This window comes from Hylobates moloch, unplaced genomic scaffold, assembly GCF_009828535.3.
Source record: "Hylobates moloch isolate HMO894 unplaced genomic scaffold, HMol_V3 SCAFFOLD_10, whole genome shotgun sequence".
NCBI lineage: Eukaryota > Metazoa > Chordata > Mammalia > Primates > Hylobatidae > Hylobates > Hylobates moloch.
Window position 1 is genome coordinate 9487306 of NW_026652285.1, and position 16867 is coordinate 9504172.

Genomic DNA, 16867 nt, shown 5'->3' on the forward strand with positions numbered 1-16867 from the left:
GTAGTAATAACAGCAGCTAATATTCACTGAATTGTTAGTATTTGTCAAGCACTGCTCTAGGTAAACGGGGATGTGCATCGCAATGAGACCTGTGAGAGTGAAGAATTGGAAATGACTAAATGCCCAGTAATAGTAGACTGAGGAAATGCAGATTGAGGAATCCTATGAAGGACTAAGTCAGCTATTACAAATATGCAATAAATGTGTAGAAAGTAAAGATATAACAAAAAAGTATTACACAACAGTGATATAACAATTTAAATTTGCGTTGAATATAAAATAACATATTTTAAATAATATAAAATTATATTTTTTCATTTTTCGACATGAACTTGTATTGCTATAACTTATCCACTATAAAATCAATAAAAGTCTTTGCAATCTAGATGGTTATTTCTTTAAAAAAAGAGATCTTTCTACTCATTTCACAAATTCCTTACAATATCAAGTACACGACTGAGTACAGTTGACCCTTAAACAGCACAGGTTTGAACTGTGTGGGTCCACTCATACACAGATTTTTTTTTTCACCCCAATGCAGATAGAAAATACAATATTCACAGGATGCGAAACCTGTGTATACAGAGGGCTGACTGTATACTAAGAGGAACAATATGCACTAAACAGATTATCTGTAATTCTTTTTTTTTTTTTTTTTTTTGAGATGGAGTCTCACTCTGTAGCCCAGGTGGAGTGCAGTGGCGTGATCTTAGCTCACTGCAAGCTCTGCCTCCCAGGTTCATGCCATTCTCCTGTCTCAGCCTCCCGAGTAGCTGGGACTATAGGTGTCCACCACCACGCCCGGCTAATTTTTTGTACTTTTTTTTAGTAGAGGCGGGGTTTCACCATGTTAGCCAGGATGGTCTAGAACTCCTGACCTCGTGATCCCCCCGCCTTGGCCTCCCAAAGTGCTGGGATTACAGGCATGAGCCACCGCACCCGGCCGATTATCTGTAATTCTTGATACTGAGTAGTTAATGGTTTAGATGATGATAGTGGAAGATTATACATTTTTTATGCATCGGAAAGTAACACAGTTTGTATCTCTCTAAGAATGATAAATTTTGGAGGTTCTGGTTTTAGTTAATGATATGGTTTGGCTGTGTCCCCATCCAAATTTCATCTTGAATTGTAGCTCCCATAATTCCCACATGTTGTGGGAGGGACCCAGTGGGAGGTAATTGAGTCATGGGGGCAGTTTCCCCCATACTGTTCTCATGGTAGTGAATAAGTCTCATGAGATCTGATGGTTTTATAAGAGAAAATCTGTTTCACTTGGCTCTCATGTCTCTCTTTGCTGGCCACCATGTTAAGACACGCCTTTCACCTTCTGCCATGATTGTGAGGCCTCCCAAGTCATGTGGAACTGTGAGTCGATTAAACCTCTTTCCTTTATAAATTACCCAGTCTTGGGTATGTCTTTATTAGCAGCACGAGAACAGACTAATACAGTCAACATTCTTGACTGTCCCTTCTACAACTTCCCAATAAATCTCTAATTTTTTTTGAGACGGAGTCTCACTCTGTCATCCAGGCTGGAGTGCAGTGGCACAATCTCAGGTCACTGCAACTTCTGCCTCCAGATTCCAGCAATTCTCGTTCTTCAGCCTCCTGAGGAGCTGGGATTATAGGTGCACGCTACCACACCAGGTTAATTTTTGTATTTTTAGTAGAGATGGGGTTTTGCCATAGTTGGCCAGGCTGGTTTTGAACTCCTGGCCTCAAGTGATCTGCCCGCCTCAGCCTCCCAAAGTGCTGGGATTATAGGCATGAGCCACCGCACCTGGCCTAAATCTCTATTATGGCACAGAAAAGGTATGAAAATACACTTAAAGCCAGGTTCTCAGATATTAAAATCCATTATGCTGTACTATAACAAAAACAGCATGGTACTGCCATAGGAATTGACTGTAGAATAAAATGGTGAGCCCTGAAATACATTCATGAATGTATGGAAGATTAACACTGAACAAAGGTGGAATTTCAATTTAGTGGAAAAAAGAGAACTGTTTAAATAAACAAAATTAAAACAGCTAGTTATTCACCTGGAACAAAATCATGTACAAAAATAAATTCCAGATCTATACTTTTTTTTTTTTTTTTTTTTTTAAGATGGAGTCTCACTCTGTCGCCCAGGCTGGAGTGCAGTGGCATGATCTCAGCTCACTGCAAGCTCTGCCTCCCAGTTCATGCCATTCTCCTGTCTCAGCCTCCTGAGTAGCTGGGACTACAGGTGCACACCACCATACCTGGCTAATTTTTTGTATTTTTAGTAGAGACAGGGTTTCACCATGTTAGCCAGGGTGGTCCTGATCTCCTGACCTTGTGATCCACCCGCCTTGGCCTCCCAAAGTGCTGGGATTACAGGCGTGAGCCACCGCGCCCGGCCCCCCAGATCTATAAATTTTTTTTGAGGAAACCCAGATGCTATGAAGAAAAATAAGACAAATTTCATTATATTGAGAGTGAAAATTTTCACATGGAAGAGTTTACGATTAACAGAGTCAAATGACAACTCTAACAAAAATAACTGTAATACATAATATTAATGCGTATTATATACAGATAGCTCCCACAAATTCATAGGAAAAGGATGAACAACCCAATACAAAAATGGGCCAAGAATATGAATAAGTAACAAGAGAGGCAATCCAAAAAGCCAATAAGCACACACTCAAGGGTAGTTATGGAAATTAAAAAATGTAGAAACAAGGTATCATTTCTTATTGCTCAGAAGTGAAAAAATTAAAAAGCCTGGTAAAAGCCACTGTGGTCAAAAATTTAGAGAAGAGTTCACTTGCATTGTGGGTTGAAATATGATTTCTTAAGATTAAAACCATATATACTCTTCAACTTAACAATCTCACTCCTGGGAATTCAGTGCACAGAAACGAAGGCACCAGTATGGAAGGCTACAAGTATAAAGATGTCTATTAAAGTTTAGGGAAGACTATGGGGGTCCCCACAAAAGAGTTTACATAGCAGGCCTGAGACTACTATGCTTACAGTGGTCTGTCTGTTGGTCCTTGGCTGGTGTCTGGCAACTTGCTGGTCAACAGCTCCCTACGTTGATACAAAACTTTCCCTAAGTAATAAGATTGGTTTACCGTGTTTAAACTATGTTTACACAAATAATGTAGATTGTGCTGAATATCTGATTTCCCTTCTGAGAATCTGGAATTTTGGTATATGATAGGCAGAAGGTGCCTAAATGACCAGTTCCTGGTAAAAACTTTGAGTACCGAGTCTCTAAGGAGCTCCCCTGGTAGACAACACTTGGCATGTATTGACACCGCTCATTGCTGGAGGAATTGAGTGCATCTGGTGCCACCCTACTGGGAGAAGACTCTTGGAAGCCTGCTCCTGGTTTCCTCTGGATCTCACTCCTTGTGCATTTTCCCTTTGCTGATTTTGCTTTGATCCTCTCGCTGTAATAAATTCTACTCATCAGTACAACACTATGCTGAGTCCTGTGAATCCTTCCAGTGAATCATCAAAACAGGATAGTCTTGAGGACTCTCGACATAGGGGGTGAGAAGAAATGTGGGTAGAGAGGACAAACGTGGGGAAAAAGATAGTACAAATTATTGCAGAAAAAGAGAAAGTTGATCATAGAAATACACTCATATGAACTATGATATTGTTTATATTATATTAGATATGTTTGTCTACATGCACAGAAAGATATCAAAAAGGATGGCCACCACAATGTTAATGATGTTACTTCTGGATGGTGGGGTTTTAGGTGACTTTTTCACATTTTCCGTTATATTTTTTGTGCGTTTTAAATTTGTTCTTACAATGAGCATAATTTATTTATATTATCAGTACAGCTATTTTTTATTTTAAAAGGAAATAAAAATCAATTGTTGGAGATTCTTGTTTAAAATAACAGTTCCTGATACTGTCTCTCCTAACTTCCCATTAAATTTCTATAAGGATACAGAAAAAGTAAAAACACACATCACATGTTTAGGTGACTGATGACCCATTCTGAAAAGCCCAGAGAAAATTCCTCTAATTTTATGGCCTGTGGAGTTGATCTAAAAAAACATAATCAGTAGGTCACACATAAGATACCCTGGAATGGTCTTCTTGAGCATAGGGAAGGAGACCCTTATATTCCCTACTCCACTGCCTTATGGTGAAGAAATGTGAGATCTGTCTCACAGAGGAGACTGGACAGCTTTCCCTTCACTGCATATGTGATAATTTTTGAAGCCACTGTCCCTTCTCTTTTAGAATCTCTTTCCTAGACAGAGACTAATTTCTTACCAGAAAAAAAGCAGAGTTAGGGACTGGTAATGGCACCGTGCATTTCTAGAAGCACAGTGCTGTCAGAGAGAATAGGAAAGGAAGAAGCCTAGTGGCTGCAGCCCTAGTAGCACACCTGGAATTTTATCTTTTTATGTATGAGCTGGGCCCATCTTTGGCTAGCAGAGCTGCCACAGACTGAAGTCTGTGGGACACTGAAAATTGTGAAGGAAGTAAACAAACTATCGCCGTAGATTTAAAAAGAGGAATCTACCAGGCGCCATGTAGACAGAAAGTGAGTTCCAGGGTAGAGTGATTATGTAGTTTATCCATACTGGAACACTTTGAGAGTAAAAGGGGTACTATTAATAGTCACAACAGGCAATTGCCATAAACCAGGACTGTCCTAAGCAAACTGAGAGGTATGGTCACCCTGGGTCAGAGTCTAACTCAGAGCTTGAATCAATCTCTTGAATAGGTAGAAAGAAAAAAAGGCATAGTAACAGATCTGCGGGCGGGGGAATCTACCAAAAAACCCCTAAAACAAGCCTACAGGTAAGTACTTAAGATCCAAGGGTAAGGACTCCAGGACTTGAAGACAGAGAACAGATACTTGAAAATAATTTACTATGGCAGAAAACAGAGATCCAACAGAAAAATTTACAAGCATTCTTGAGAAATAGAACTGAATGAAAGCAACATTAAAAAAAAAATTAATAGAAGGAAAATGTTTTGGGATGAAACGGAATTTAGTATTCTAGTCCAAATGTTTTCCTGAGTTTAGGCAAAATAAATAAAAAGAAACCAACACTTAGAAACATCTTGGCAACTGGAAGAAAAAACTCATTATTTATACATGATATAATTATTTACCTAGGAAAGCCAACAGAATCAACAAATATAAATCAAGAAAGTTTCGTTCTAGATTTAGATAAAGCAACATAAGTCAATATTATTTCTCTGTACTAACACTGCCATGTAGGAAATATAATAAAAAAATTCACACCAGCAACAAAAATAATAAAGTACCTAGGAATTAACCATGAATTCATAGCGCCTAAGTCTAAAGTTCAATAAAGATGATTTAAGTAAACCTATATTACACTCTTAATAAGATGATTTAATATTGTAGAAATGTTAATCATTTCAAATTAATCTATATTCAGTTCAATCCTAATAAAAATTATTGAATTTAATAAACTTATGCACATTAAAATGTATACTGCAGAATAAAGGTCTATGTATAGGTTAATCAACCTTAATAAAGAAGTAGAAAAGATAAACTAACCCTCGAATACACTAATATATATAATAAAAGCTATGTTGCATTAGTGCAAAAATAGGCAAATAGAAAAATGGAACAGAATAGAGCACACAGAGACAAGATGTGTGTGTGTGTGTAAGTGTGAATAAAACTATTCCCTATCTACACACAGGAACTTAATATATAATAAAAGTGGCACTGCAAATCAATGGGAAAAGGACACATTGCTTAGTAGATGATATTGAGAAAACTTTCTCACCATATGGAGAAAAATAAAACTAGTTTCCTATGTAAAACCATGTATGAAAGTGGATTATAAATGAATTAAAGACCTAAATGTGAAAGGTAAAACCATACAGTTCATAGAAGAAAATACAGAATATCTTTGTGACTGAAAGACATGAAAAGCCTTCTGAAAGAAAATTCCAAATCACTAACTGTAAGGCAAAATATTGAAGAATTTGATTATGTCAAAATTAAGAATTCAGTCCACAAAGCATCTTATGGATAAAGTTCATTAGAACGCTTACAGAATAGGAGAACACATAACGACTAAAGTAAATAAGAGGTTAATGTTTGGAATATTGAAGGCATTTCTGCTAACTAACAAGAAAGTACCAGCTCGAGTAGAAAAACAGACAAAGAATATGAATAGACAGTTTACAGGAAAACACAGCAAGCAAAGAAGCATTTAATGAGATAATCAAACTCAAAGGTAATCAGAGAAAGACAAAGTAAAACAACAATGAGATATCATTCTATCTATTAATCTGACAAAATTTAGGTAGCTGGAAGATACTGGTAGGGATATGGCACACAGTAACCCTCATATACAGCTGTTGGTGGTGCAAACTGGCTCATGCAAGACAACCTGGCACTATTTATATCAATTAGGTATACACATGCCCTATGACCCAGCAACTTTTCTCCTAGGTATATATCCCAAGGACATCCTCACAGAGGTACATGATTTTTCATATAGCTCTACAATTTTTTTGCATTATTTCAGTTCATATGGAAGATATGGGAAAGGGTATGGGGGATAAAAAGAAATACATGAATGAGTGAATGACATGAGAAGGGGCCTTGCACAGATCAATGATGACAGGTACAGCACCATCAACTAATGAGCATTGAGTCAGCACTGAGGTCAAGTGGTGGTGAGTGGGTAATGATAGGTGAAGGAGGCAACTTCAAACACGTTGGCAACATTTTTTACTTACAAGATTTAAAAGTCCTTTACGCAGCCTGGCATGGTAGCTCACGCCTGTAATCCCAGCGCTTTGGGAGGCTGAGGTGGGCAGATCACGAGGTCATGAGTTCGAGACCAGCCTGGCCAACATGGTGAAACCCCATCTCTACTAAAAATACAAAAATCAGCCAGGTGTGGTGGTGTGTGCCTGTAATCCCAGCTACTCGGGAGGCTGAGGCAGGAGAATCACTTGAACCCTGGAGGTGGAGGTGGCAGTAAGCCAAGATTGCGCCACTGCACTCCAGCCTAGGCGACAGAGTGAGACTCCGTCTCGGGGGGAAAAAAAAAAAAAGTCCTTTACGCATTTAAGCTGAAGGAAAAAACACAGTTAACAGTAAAGGACAGAAAGACTGGTTCAGACATCTCTCCAACTTTAAAAACAAACTATCTTCAGAGTTTTGAAGATAAAATAATTTTGAACTTGGGCAAAAATAATTTTGAACTTGGGTAACCAAGTAAGTTTTCCATGTGTGAAGGCAACAGAAAACATTTTAAGATATGCATAGACACAAAACAACACACCTTCCAGTAATATTTCTTGAATTAAAGAAAATATGCAACAAATTTTTAAGAACTTAAAAGCAAAATCTTATCCTTATATATAAAATATAAAATTACCTTTTGTAGAAAGAGGACAATCCTTATGAGCATCTGGGCACGGAGTTCTTCCAAGGTAAACAATGTTCGGGGTGTTCGAATGAAAATTTTGGTCTTCCCATAAGCTACATCATCCTGAAAACCACACCATTCAATCAGTTTCTTGACAGCCTCTTTGTCTGAAGGAAGGTCATGGTTGGGCCAGGTGAATTCAGAGATCATCTTATACCTGGATGAAAAAAAGAAACAGGGTTAAGGGAGAAAACCATATGGTCATCTCAATAGAAAACTATTCAATAAAATGCAAGACACCTCATAGAAAACCAAATCTTAGCAAACTATCAATAGAATTCCATTAGCCTCATAAGGTATGCAAAAAAAGGCTTCAGTAAAATAAAACACTTTAAGATAACAACTCTTACTAAACTAGGTATAGAAGGGACTTCCTCAAGCTCATAAAGTCTATTTGCCAAAATCCTACGGCAAATATTGTTCATAAAGGGGTAACCTTAGAAACATTCTTTTTACAAACAGATGCAAGAGAAAGGTGGCTCTGTCATGGGTCCTGCTCGGCATTGCTCTGGAGGTCTAGTTGACATAGTGAGACCAAGACATAATTGGTAAATGACTGAGGGAAAAACAAAATGGATACTACTTATGTATAATGTAACTTTCCTCAAAGGAAATGAAGCAGATCTCTAGATAAAAAAACTATTATAACTAAAAGAAAATTAAGCAGTGTTGCTGCACATAAGAGCAACACACAAAAATTAATTGCATTTCTACATACGAGCAGTCAACAGCTCCTTGCCATGTGGGCCTCTCATAAGGCAGCCCACCACACAGCAGCTTGCTTCATGAGCATGAGTGTGAACAAGACAGAAGTCACAGAGTCACAGTCTTTTGTGGTCTAATCTCAAAGTGACATCCTATCACTTTTGCCATATTCTACTTTGTCAGAAGCAAATCACTAGGTCTAGCCTACACTCACAGGAAGGGGATTTACACAGGTCATGGCTACCAGGAGGTGGAGGGCATCTTAGAAGGCTGTCTATCACAGAGCTTTTTCCACCATGCAAAGTTGTTTAACACATGTAGTCAAATTTAGTTTTTTTTCTTATATTACATCTAAATTTTTAGTCATTGTATGAAAGGCTTTCTTCACTTGGGTTACAGAGTAATGCATTTATGTTTTCTTCTAGTACTTGTATGTTTTCATTTTTCACATTTAGATTTCTGATCATTTAGAGGGTTTTTTGGTATATGGTGTGAGGTATGGATCTAATTTTATCTTTTAACAAATGGCTGTCTAGCTGTTACAACACTATTAAAAAGTCCATCTTTCCCCTCTGTGATTAACATGCTGCCTTTATCATATGTGCTTCAGTTTATTTCTGGACTTTCTGGTCTGTTTCATTGCTGTGTCTGTCCATCTGTGCATAACTACCACATGGTTTTAATTATAGAGGATACAAGTATATTTTAATGTTTTTCCTAATTCTTTTCTAAAGGTCTTTCTAGTTATTCTGGCACACATATTTTTCCACATGAACTTCAGAATCAAGTTTTATAGTTCCAGGCAAAAAAACCAGAATTCAGTGAATAAACAGTTTTTAAAGACCCAAAGCACCCTTGATAGTTTTATTGAGTTGGAACATTAAATACATTATTATTACTATTATCATTTTGACACAGAGTCTCGCTCTATCTATGAGTGCAGTGGTGCGATCTCAGCTCACTGCAACCCCCGCCTCCCGGTCCATGCCATTCTCCTGCCTCAGCCTGAGTAGTTGGGATTACAGGCAACTACCATGCCCAGCTAATTTTTGTGTTAACAGTAGAGATGGGGTTTTACCATGTTGGCCAGGCTGGTCTTGAATTCCTGACCTCAAGTGATCTGCCCACCTTGGCCTCTCAAAATGTTGGGATTATAGGCAAGAGCCACTGCACTCAGCGAATCCATTAATTTTTATATGGTGTTGAGTTGTCCTATCCAAGAACAAGAGATGTTTTCCCACTTGATCTAGTCTGCTTTGTGCCTTACATGAATCTTTAAAGTTTTCTCATAGGTCTTTTCTTTTTTTTTTTTAATAATTATTTTATTTTTTAAGTTCTGAGGTACATGTGTAGGATGTGCAGGTTTGTTACACAGGCAAATGTGTGCCATGGTGGTTTGCTATACAAATCAGCCCATTACCTAGGTATTAAGCCCAGCATCCATTAGCTATTCTTCCTGATGATCTCCACTCTCCCACCCCCACCCCAACAGGCCCCAGTGTGTGTTATTCACCCCCATATGTCCACATGTTCTCATTGTTCAGCTCCCACTTATAAGTGAGAACATGGGCGGTTTGGTTTTCTGTTCCTGTGTTAGTTTGCTGAGGATAGTGGCTTCCAGCTCCATCCATGTCCCTGCAAAGGGCATTACCTCTTTACTTTTTATGGCTGCATAGTATTCCATGGTGTGTATGTACCACATTTTCTTTATCTAGTCTATCATTGATGGGCATTTGGGTTGATTCCATGTCTTTGCTATTGTGAATAGTGCTGCAATGAACATACCTGTGCATGTATCCACAAAAACAAGCAATGGGGAAAGGATTCCCTATTTAATAAATGATGCTGGGAGAACTGGCTAGCCATATGCAGAAAATTGAAATTGGATCCCCTCCTTACACCTTACACAAAAACTAACTCAAGGTGGATTAAAGACTTAAATGTAAAACCCAAAACTATAAAAACCCTAGAAGAAAATCTAGGCAATACCATTCAGGATATAGGTATGGGCAAAGACTTCATGATGAAATCACCAAATGCAATTGCAAAAAAAGCAAAAATGACAATTAAACTAAAGAGCTTCTGTACAACAAATGAAATTATCATCAGAGCGAACAGACAACTTACAGAATGGGAGAAAAGTTTTGCAATCTATCCATCTGACAAAGGACTAATATCTAGAATCTAAAAGGAAATTAAGCAAATGTACAAGAAAAAAAAAATCAAACAACCCCATTAAAAAGTGGGCAAAGGATATAAACAGACACTTCTCAAAAAAAGATATACATGCAGCCAACATATGAAAAATAGCTCAACATCACTGATCATTAGAGAAATGCAAATCAAAACCACAATGAGATACCATCTCATGCCAGTCAGAATGGCAATTAGTAAAAAGTCAAGAAACAACAAACGCTGGCAAGGTTGCAGAGAAATAGGAACACTTTTATACTATTGGTGGCAATGTAAGTTAGTTCAACCATTGTGGAAGACAGTGTGGCGATTCCTGAAAGATTTCGAACCGGAAATACCATTTGACCCAGCAATCCCCTTACTGGGTATATACCCAAAGGAATATAAATCATTCATAGGGCTTTTCATATTTCTTGTTAAGATAGTAGATATATAGGCAGCATCTGTTAATTACTCCCTAATTACAGTTAATTACTTCCTTCTTCTTGACGTATCTCTTTTCTTAGATTCCATGACAGCATGCTCTCCTTCTGCCTCTCTGGATATATCTTGTCAATCTGATTTTCTGGCTACTCTGGCTACTACTATACCCCCAAATGCAGGCCTCCCAAAGTGCTGGGATTACAGGCTTGAGCCACCAGGCCCGGCCTTTGGTTTCTAAAGAATTGTTTTCATTTAATGGGTTTGTCATGTTCTTTAAGAGGCCGGTAGCATGAAACAATGCTTAACTTATTAAGGACAATGAAAAAGATGCTAATTGTCATTCCTGTCTGGTATTGACAATCAGAAAATTAAATTTGATGTCTGTGAGTTGTTTCAGTGCCTGTGTTTAGTTTGCAGGAGCACAGCTCTAGTCTGGTCTCTGCAGCTCTGGCTACAGCCAAAGGATAAATGGCAAGCCCTTCAGTCCTCTCCAGAGGGTTTTTAGTGACATCTGGTCCACGTCGCAGAGATGGTGTGTTTCCCTTGCCCAGTACTGAAGAACCTTTGAAGCCATTCACACAGGATGCCATGTAATTGCTCTAGATTATATGACTGATCTCAGGACCTCACTGGCCTCAGTCTTAGCCTTTATTTTATTTTTTTTATTTTATATATATTTTTTGAGACGGAGTCTCGCTCTGTCGTCCAGGCTGGAGTGCAGTGGCGCAATCTCGGCTCACTGCAAGCTCCGCCTCCCGGGTTCACGCCATTCTCCTGCCTCAGCCTCTCCGAGTAGCTGGGACTACAGGCGCCCGCCACCACGCCCGGCTAATTTTTTTGTATTTTTAGTAGAGACGGGGTTTCACCATGGTCTCGATCTCCTGACCTCATGATCCGCCTGCCTCGGCCTCCCAAAGTGCTGGGATTACAAGCGTGAGCCACCGCGCCCGGCCTAAACATATATTTTCAATTTGTATGTTATCCCTAGTCTAGCCCTCAGTTATGAGCTTCAGATTTATATATCCAATGTCTATACAGGTCTTGAAGGCATCTTAATTACTCCTTCAGTCTTTCCTACCTCAATCTACCCAGTTACTAATGCCAGGATCCTGAGAATATTTTTATTCTTTCCCTGCTCTATCATGATTTCTAATCCATCATCAAGTTCTATTGACTCTACCTCCAAAATATATTTAAAATTTAACAGTTCTCCTCATCTTTATTGCTTCAATTCAAAGGCAAGCCACCTTCTAGTTTACAACAGACTCCTAAATTGTTTTCCATTTCCTTTCCAATCCATTCTGCATACATCAGTCACAGTAGTTCTCTAAAAAGCTTGAAATCATTTTTGTCTTTGGCTGCTTTCCTTCCTCACTATCCATCAATCATATTGACTTCTTTGGGATTCTGTAATGCGGTTGCCTCCTTCCTGCTTCAGAGTCTTTGCACATGCTGTTCCCACTGCCTGGAATGTATTTTATCTAGTCCTTGAAAGTCTGGCTCCTTCTCATCCTTTAGTCTTTTCTTGATCTTTGTATATCAACAAACCCCCTGCCCCCATTATTCTCTCTAAGGCAACTAGTTTTATTTATTCTTTTCTCACATGATTTATCACAACTTGTAATCATACTGATTTGTGGGTTTATCTGCTTAACGTCAGTCTCCCTCCCTAGTCTGTGGCTATTATGAAGGCAAGGACTTTGTTTTGTTCCCCACTATATACCATGTGCCCATCATGTTGCCTGCCATACTATGAGGCAATAGATATTTGCAGAATGAATGGAAGGAAATCATTTAAAGCCTACTCACTTGCTAGATGGGGGCAGAGATCAAAGCCAAATGAAAAAGTTTTAATATAAAGACAGAGGTAACAACAAACAATGTCACATGAAAAAAAGTGAAATCAGAAACCTCTCAAATTCGTTACACCAAACTATAGTAGGGGTCTACATCTGGGTCATCATATGGGTAGTGCTGGTGTGTTTGTTTCAGGCACGCTGCAGAAACTGGATTGCTATCCCACAGCCCCACTGCTCAACTCCCTTGGCAGGCGAGAGGCACTCTGCCTTCCTTCATGCCGGCAAAGTGCATGACCCTGGTTCTCTGGCAAACCAGCAATCTGAACTTGCTAATTAAAAAGTTGAACTCATCTGCTTTCTGACAATGAGTTTTACCTCCCTAAAGGACTTTAGTAGCTTTTAAGGTTATTCAGCATGTTTTAAATCCTTCTCTCTTTTCTCAGTAAAATAAATGAAAATGAAGAAAAGTCACAAGCAAAAATTCAGGTTCAAACCTAAACTACTTGCAAAAAACTGTAGAATCTAAAAGCAAAAATTCACTGTAGAAAATATTATCTTTTCTCTCATCATCACTGGATGAGCCACATAAAAGGGGAATAATGTATACTCCTCAAGTGGTTGTCAGTTTCAGTGACTTACTACATGTGAAATGTTTAAAACAGTACCTAGTACATCCAGTAAACATTTCAAAATATTCACAACTATTATAACTCACTTGAAAATTTCAACACATAACTCTGTTCCTGTCTAGTTAATCATGGTCTATAATATCCTTTCCATAAATAGGACAAAATCTTTATCTCTATTTCTCACTCCCATTTTAATTTTTGTTCCAGATTATTACTAAAGACTTCTTCCTCACCCTTACAATCAGTACTTGTTTAGATTTAACAAAAAGTTTTACAGATTTCTTTGCTCAATGTTGCTTTTTTGCATATATCCTGCCACATATTTCCTTTCTGCATTCATCTTTCTTTTTGCTGAAGTACATCCCCTAGAAGATTTTTCAAAGGGTCTATGAATAATAAACTTTCTCAGACTAGGTATGCCAGAAAATGCTGTTTATTTTACTCACACTCTTGAATGGTATTTTGACACAGAATACAATTCTAGGCATGAAAGCCTTTCTTTGCACTGTGAAGGCATTTTGCTCCTTTGTCTACTTGATCAAACGTTCATGAGGAACCAGATGTCAGCGTGATTCTCACTCCCCATAGGCAGTTTGTCTTTTTTTCTTGGGAGCTATAAGTATTTTTCTTTAACATTCTAAAAGTGAACAAATGTATTTTTAAGTTTTTAAAAAATTCTTATGCTTGACAATCAGTGTATCCTTTTAATCCGAAGATTCGTCTTTTTTCAGTTCATGCAAATCCCTGGCCGCTGTTCGAATAGTGCCTCTCCCCTATTCTTGGTGTTCTTTCCTCTAGTCCTTCTGTTACATGGGTTTTGCTGCTCCTGGATCAACCTCACATGCGGCTAGACCTTTCTTTAATACTTTGCATCTTTTTTTCTTTGTGATGAGATCTGGAACAAGACTTCAGCTTGATCCTCTGGCCCACTAATTTACTTTTTAAAAAAGTTTAGTTTTTAAAAAACATTTTAAAAATTGTGATCAAATTTACATATACTAAAATATACACACTTAAGTATATAATTCAGTAAGTTCTGACAAATGTGTATACTCATGAAACCGACACCCCAATCAAGATATATCATCTCAGAGAGTTCCCCCATTCTGCTTTCCAGTCTGCCATACAAATAGCTGACCACTATTCTGATTTCTATCACCATAAATTAGTTTTGCCTGCTCTTGAACTTCATATAAAGGGCAGCATAAAGTTGCTACACTTTTCTCAAAATGCCATCTTCTGGCTGGGCGTGGTGGCTCATGCCTATAATCCCAGCACTTTGGGAGGCTGAGGCGGGTGGATCACCTGAGGTCAGGAGGTTGAGACCAGCCTGGCCAACATGGTGAAACTCTGTCTCTATTAAAAATGAAAAAAAAATTAGCTGGGTGTGGTGATGCACCCCTGTAATCCCAGCTACTTGGGAGGCTGGGGCAGGAGAATCACTTGAACCTGGGAGGTGGAGCTGCAGTGAGCTGAGATGGTGCCACTGTACTCCAGCCTGGGTGACAGAGCAAGATCCTGTCAAAAAAAGAAAAAAAAAAAGCCATCTTCTCTTGGCTTCTGTGACATAATCCTCTTCTGGTTTTTCTTCTACCTTATTGGTTGCTGCTTCTCTTATCTTCACTGGTTCTTTCATGCCAGACCACAAATCGAAACATTGTCATGGACCTCCTCCTCTTCACTATCCAGTCCCGAGACTTTCTATGTAATCTATGTTACCAGTGACTCCAAAATCTCTTATTTGCAGCCTAAACTTCTTTCCAGAACTCCAGGTATAAAAGTCTAATGGCTTAATATTTCTGCCTAGATATTTAGTAGGCATTTCAAAGTGAACATGGAGATGTTTCAAAGTTAACACAGTCAAGAGAATAATCTTGATTCCATCTTTACTCCTGTTCCACGTCCTGTTCCTCAAAATTATTTTACCCAATTTTATCTCAGCAAATGGCACTGCGCTTACCTAGATGCTCAAGCCAAAATATAATTTTCATCCTTCATTCCTCTTTATTCCTGTTTCATCATATCTAATCCATGAGAGAGTCTTGTCTTGTCAACTTTATCCCTCAAACATATCCCAAATCTGTCCACTGCTCTCATATCTATAATAGTCCCTTACTGAAGGCACTATCATCAAGCCCTGTCTCCTGGACTCCTGCAATAGCATCCTTAAACATCTCCTTGCCTTTTTTTTTTTTTTTTTGAGACGGAGTCTTGCTCTGTCGCCCGGGCTGGAGTGCAGTGGCGTGATCTCAGCTCACTGTAAGCTCCGCCTCCCAGGTTCAGGCCATTTTCCTGCCTCAGCCTCCTCGAGTAGCTGGGACTACAGGTGCCCACCACCACGCCCGGCTAATTTTTTGTATTTTTAGTAGAGACGGGGTTTCACCTTGTTAGCCAGGATGGTCTAGATCTCCTGACCTCATGATCTGCCCACCTCAGCCTCCCAAAGTGCTGGGATTACAGATGTGAGCCACTGCGCCCGGCCAACATCTCCTTGCCTTCTATTCACACAGCAGCCACAGTGATTCCTTTAAGACATCCATAAGGTTGTGTATGTAATTCCATGCTTAAAATCCACCAATGGTTTTGTTTCTTTCTTTGTTTTTTAAATCACGCCTAGCGAAAATCTAAATAGTTTAGTCTGATTACAAAGTTCAACATGATTTGGCTCTTGTCCGTCTCTCTGATCTCATCTCACACCACTGTCCTGTCAGTGTCCTCAAACCACAACGGACTACATTTGGCATCTGAAATGCCTCACTTACTACCGCAATAGAGCCTTTTCCCTGGCTCTTCCCTCTGCCCCACCTTCTCTTTGCTCTGATCTTTGTATGGCTGGCTGCTTCCTGTCATTGTCAGCTCCTTAGAGGCTCTTTTTTGACCAACTAATCTAAAGTATTTTAATTTTCTGCATTTTTCTTATTTATATTTTATGTAAATTTATTCATTTTGGGGGAAATCTATAGTCGAGATTATAGAAAATGTTCAATAAATGTTTTAAAACAGATGGAATTTAAAGCATTCTTGTGATTCCAAGTTATCAATTATCATTATCTTTTTTTATATGACATGGTATTATTAAGCAACATTATCAACAATAAATTAACAATAGCAACAATATATTACACTTATTGAGTGATTACTATACGGAGGTACTACTATTCCAAGTGCTTTGTATATATTATCTTATTTAACCCTCTAGCAATGCTTCAAGGTATAGTTATTATTATTATCCCCATTTTACACATGAGGAAACAGGCATGAAAAGGGTATGTAATTTGTCCAAAGTCACACAACTGAAAAATGACAGAGCCAGGAATCAAACCAGGCAGACTGATTTCAGGTCCTCCATGCTTAACTCCTTAATATTTTATTATTATGATAATTACTAACACCAGTAATGATAGGCAGCATTAATTAAATAGCTACGATGTACCAGGAATCTAGGCTTTTTACTTAGGTTAATTTCTCGTAACAGTCCCTTCTCATAACATAAGTAAAATGTTATTTTACTTATTTTACAGATGCAAAAACAGGGTCATAGAAGTTAAATTTCTGGCCCATGATCAAGCAGCAAGTAAGTGGCATAATCAGAATTCCACCCACAATGTGACTTCAGATCAGTGCTCTTTCTGCTATGCTATGATGCCAGTATTTCCTCCCAAAAGGCTGAAACTTTTTC

At 38.5% G+C, this 16867-nt stretch overlaps 1 protein-coding gene across 7 annotated transcripts in view; it reads right to left on the reverse strand.

Annotated features, from left to right (window-relative positions):
- Positions 1-16867, reverse strand: part of MYO1D (myosin ID) — a 386481-nt gene that overhangs the window by 216207 nt on the left and 153407 nt on the right. For all 7 annotated transcript variants that reach the window (XM_032162950.2, XM_058445327.1, XM_058445325.1 and 4 more), the window contains exon 16: positions 7389-7596. In XM_032162950.2, the coding sequence (XP_032018841.1) occupies positions 7389-7596 (208 nt within the window). The remainder of the gene's footprint in view (positions 1-7388; positions 7597-16867) is intronic.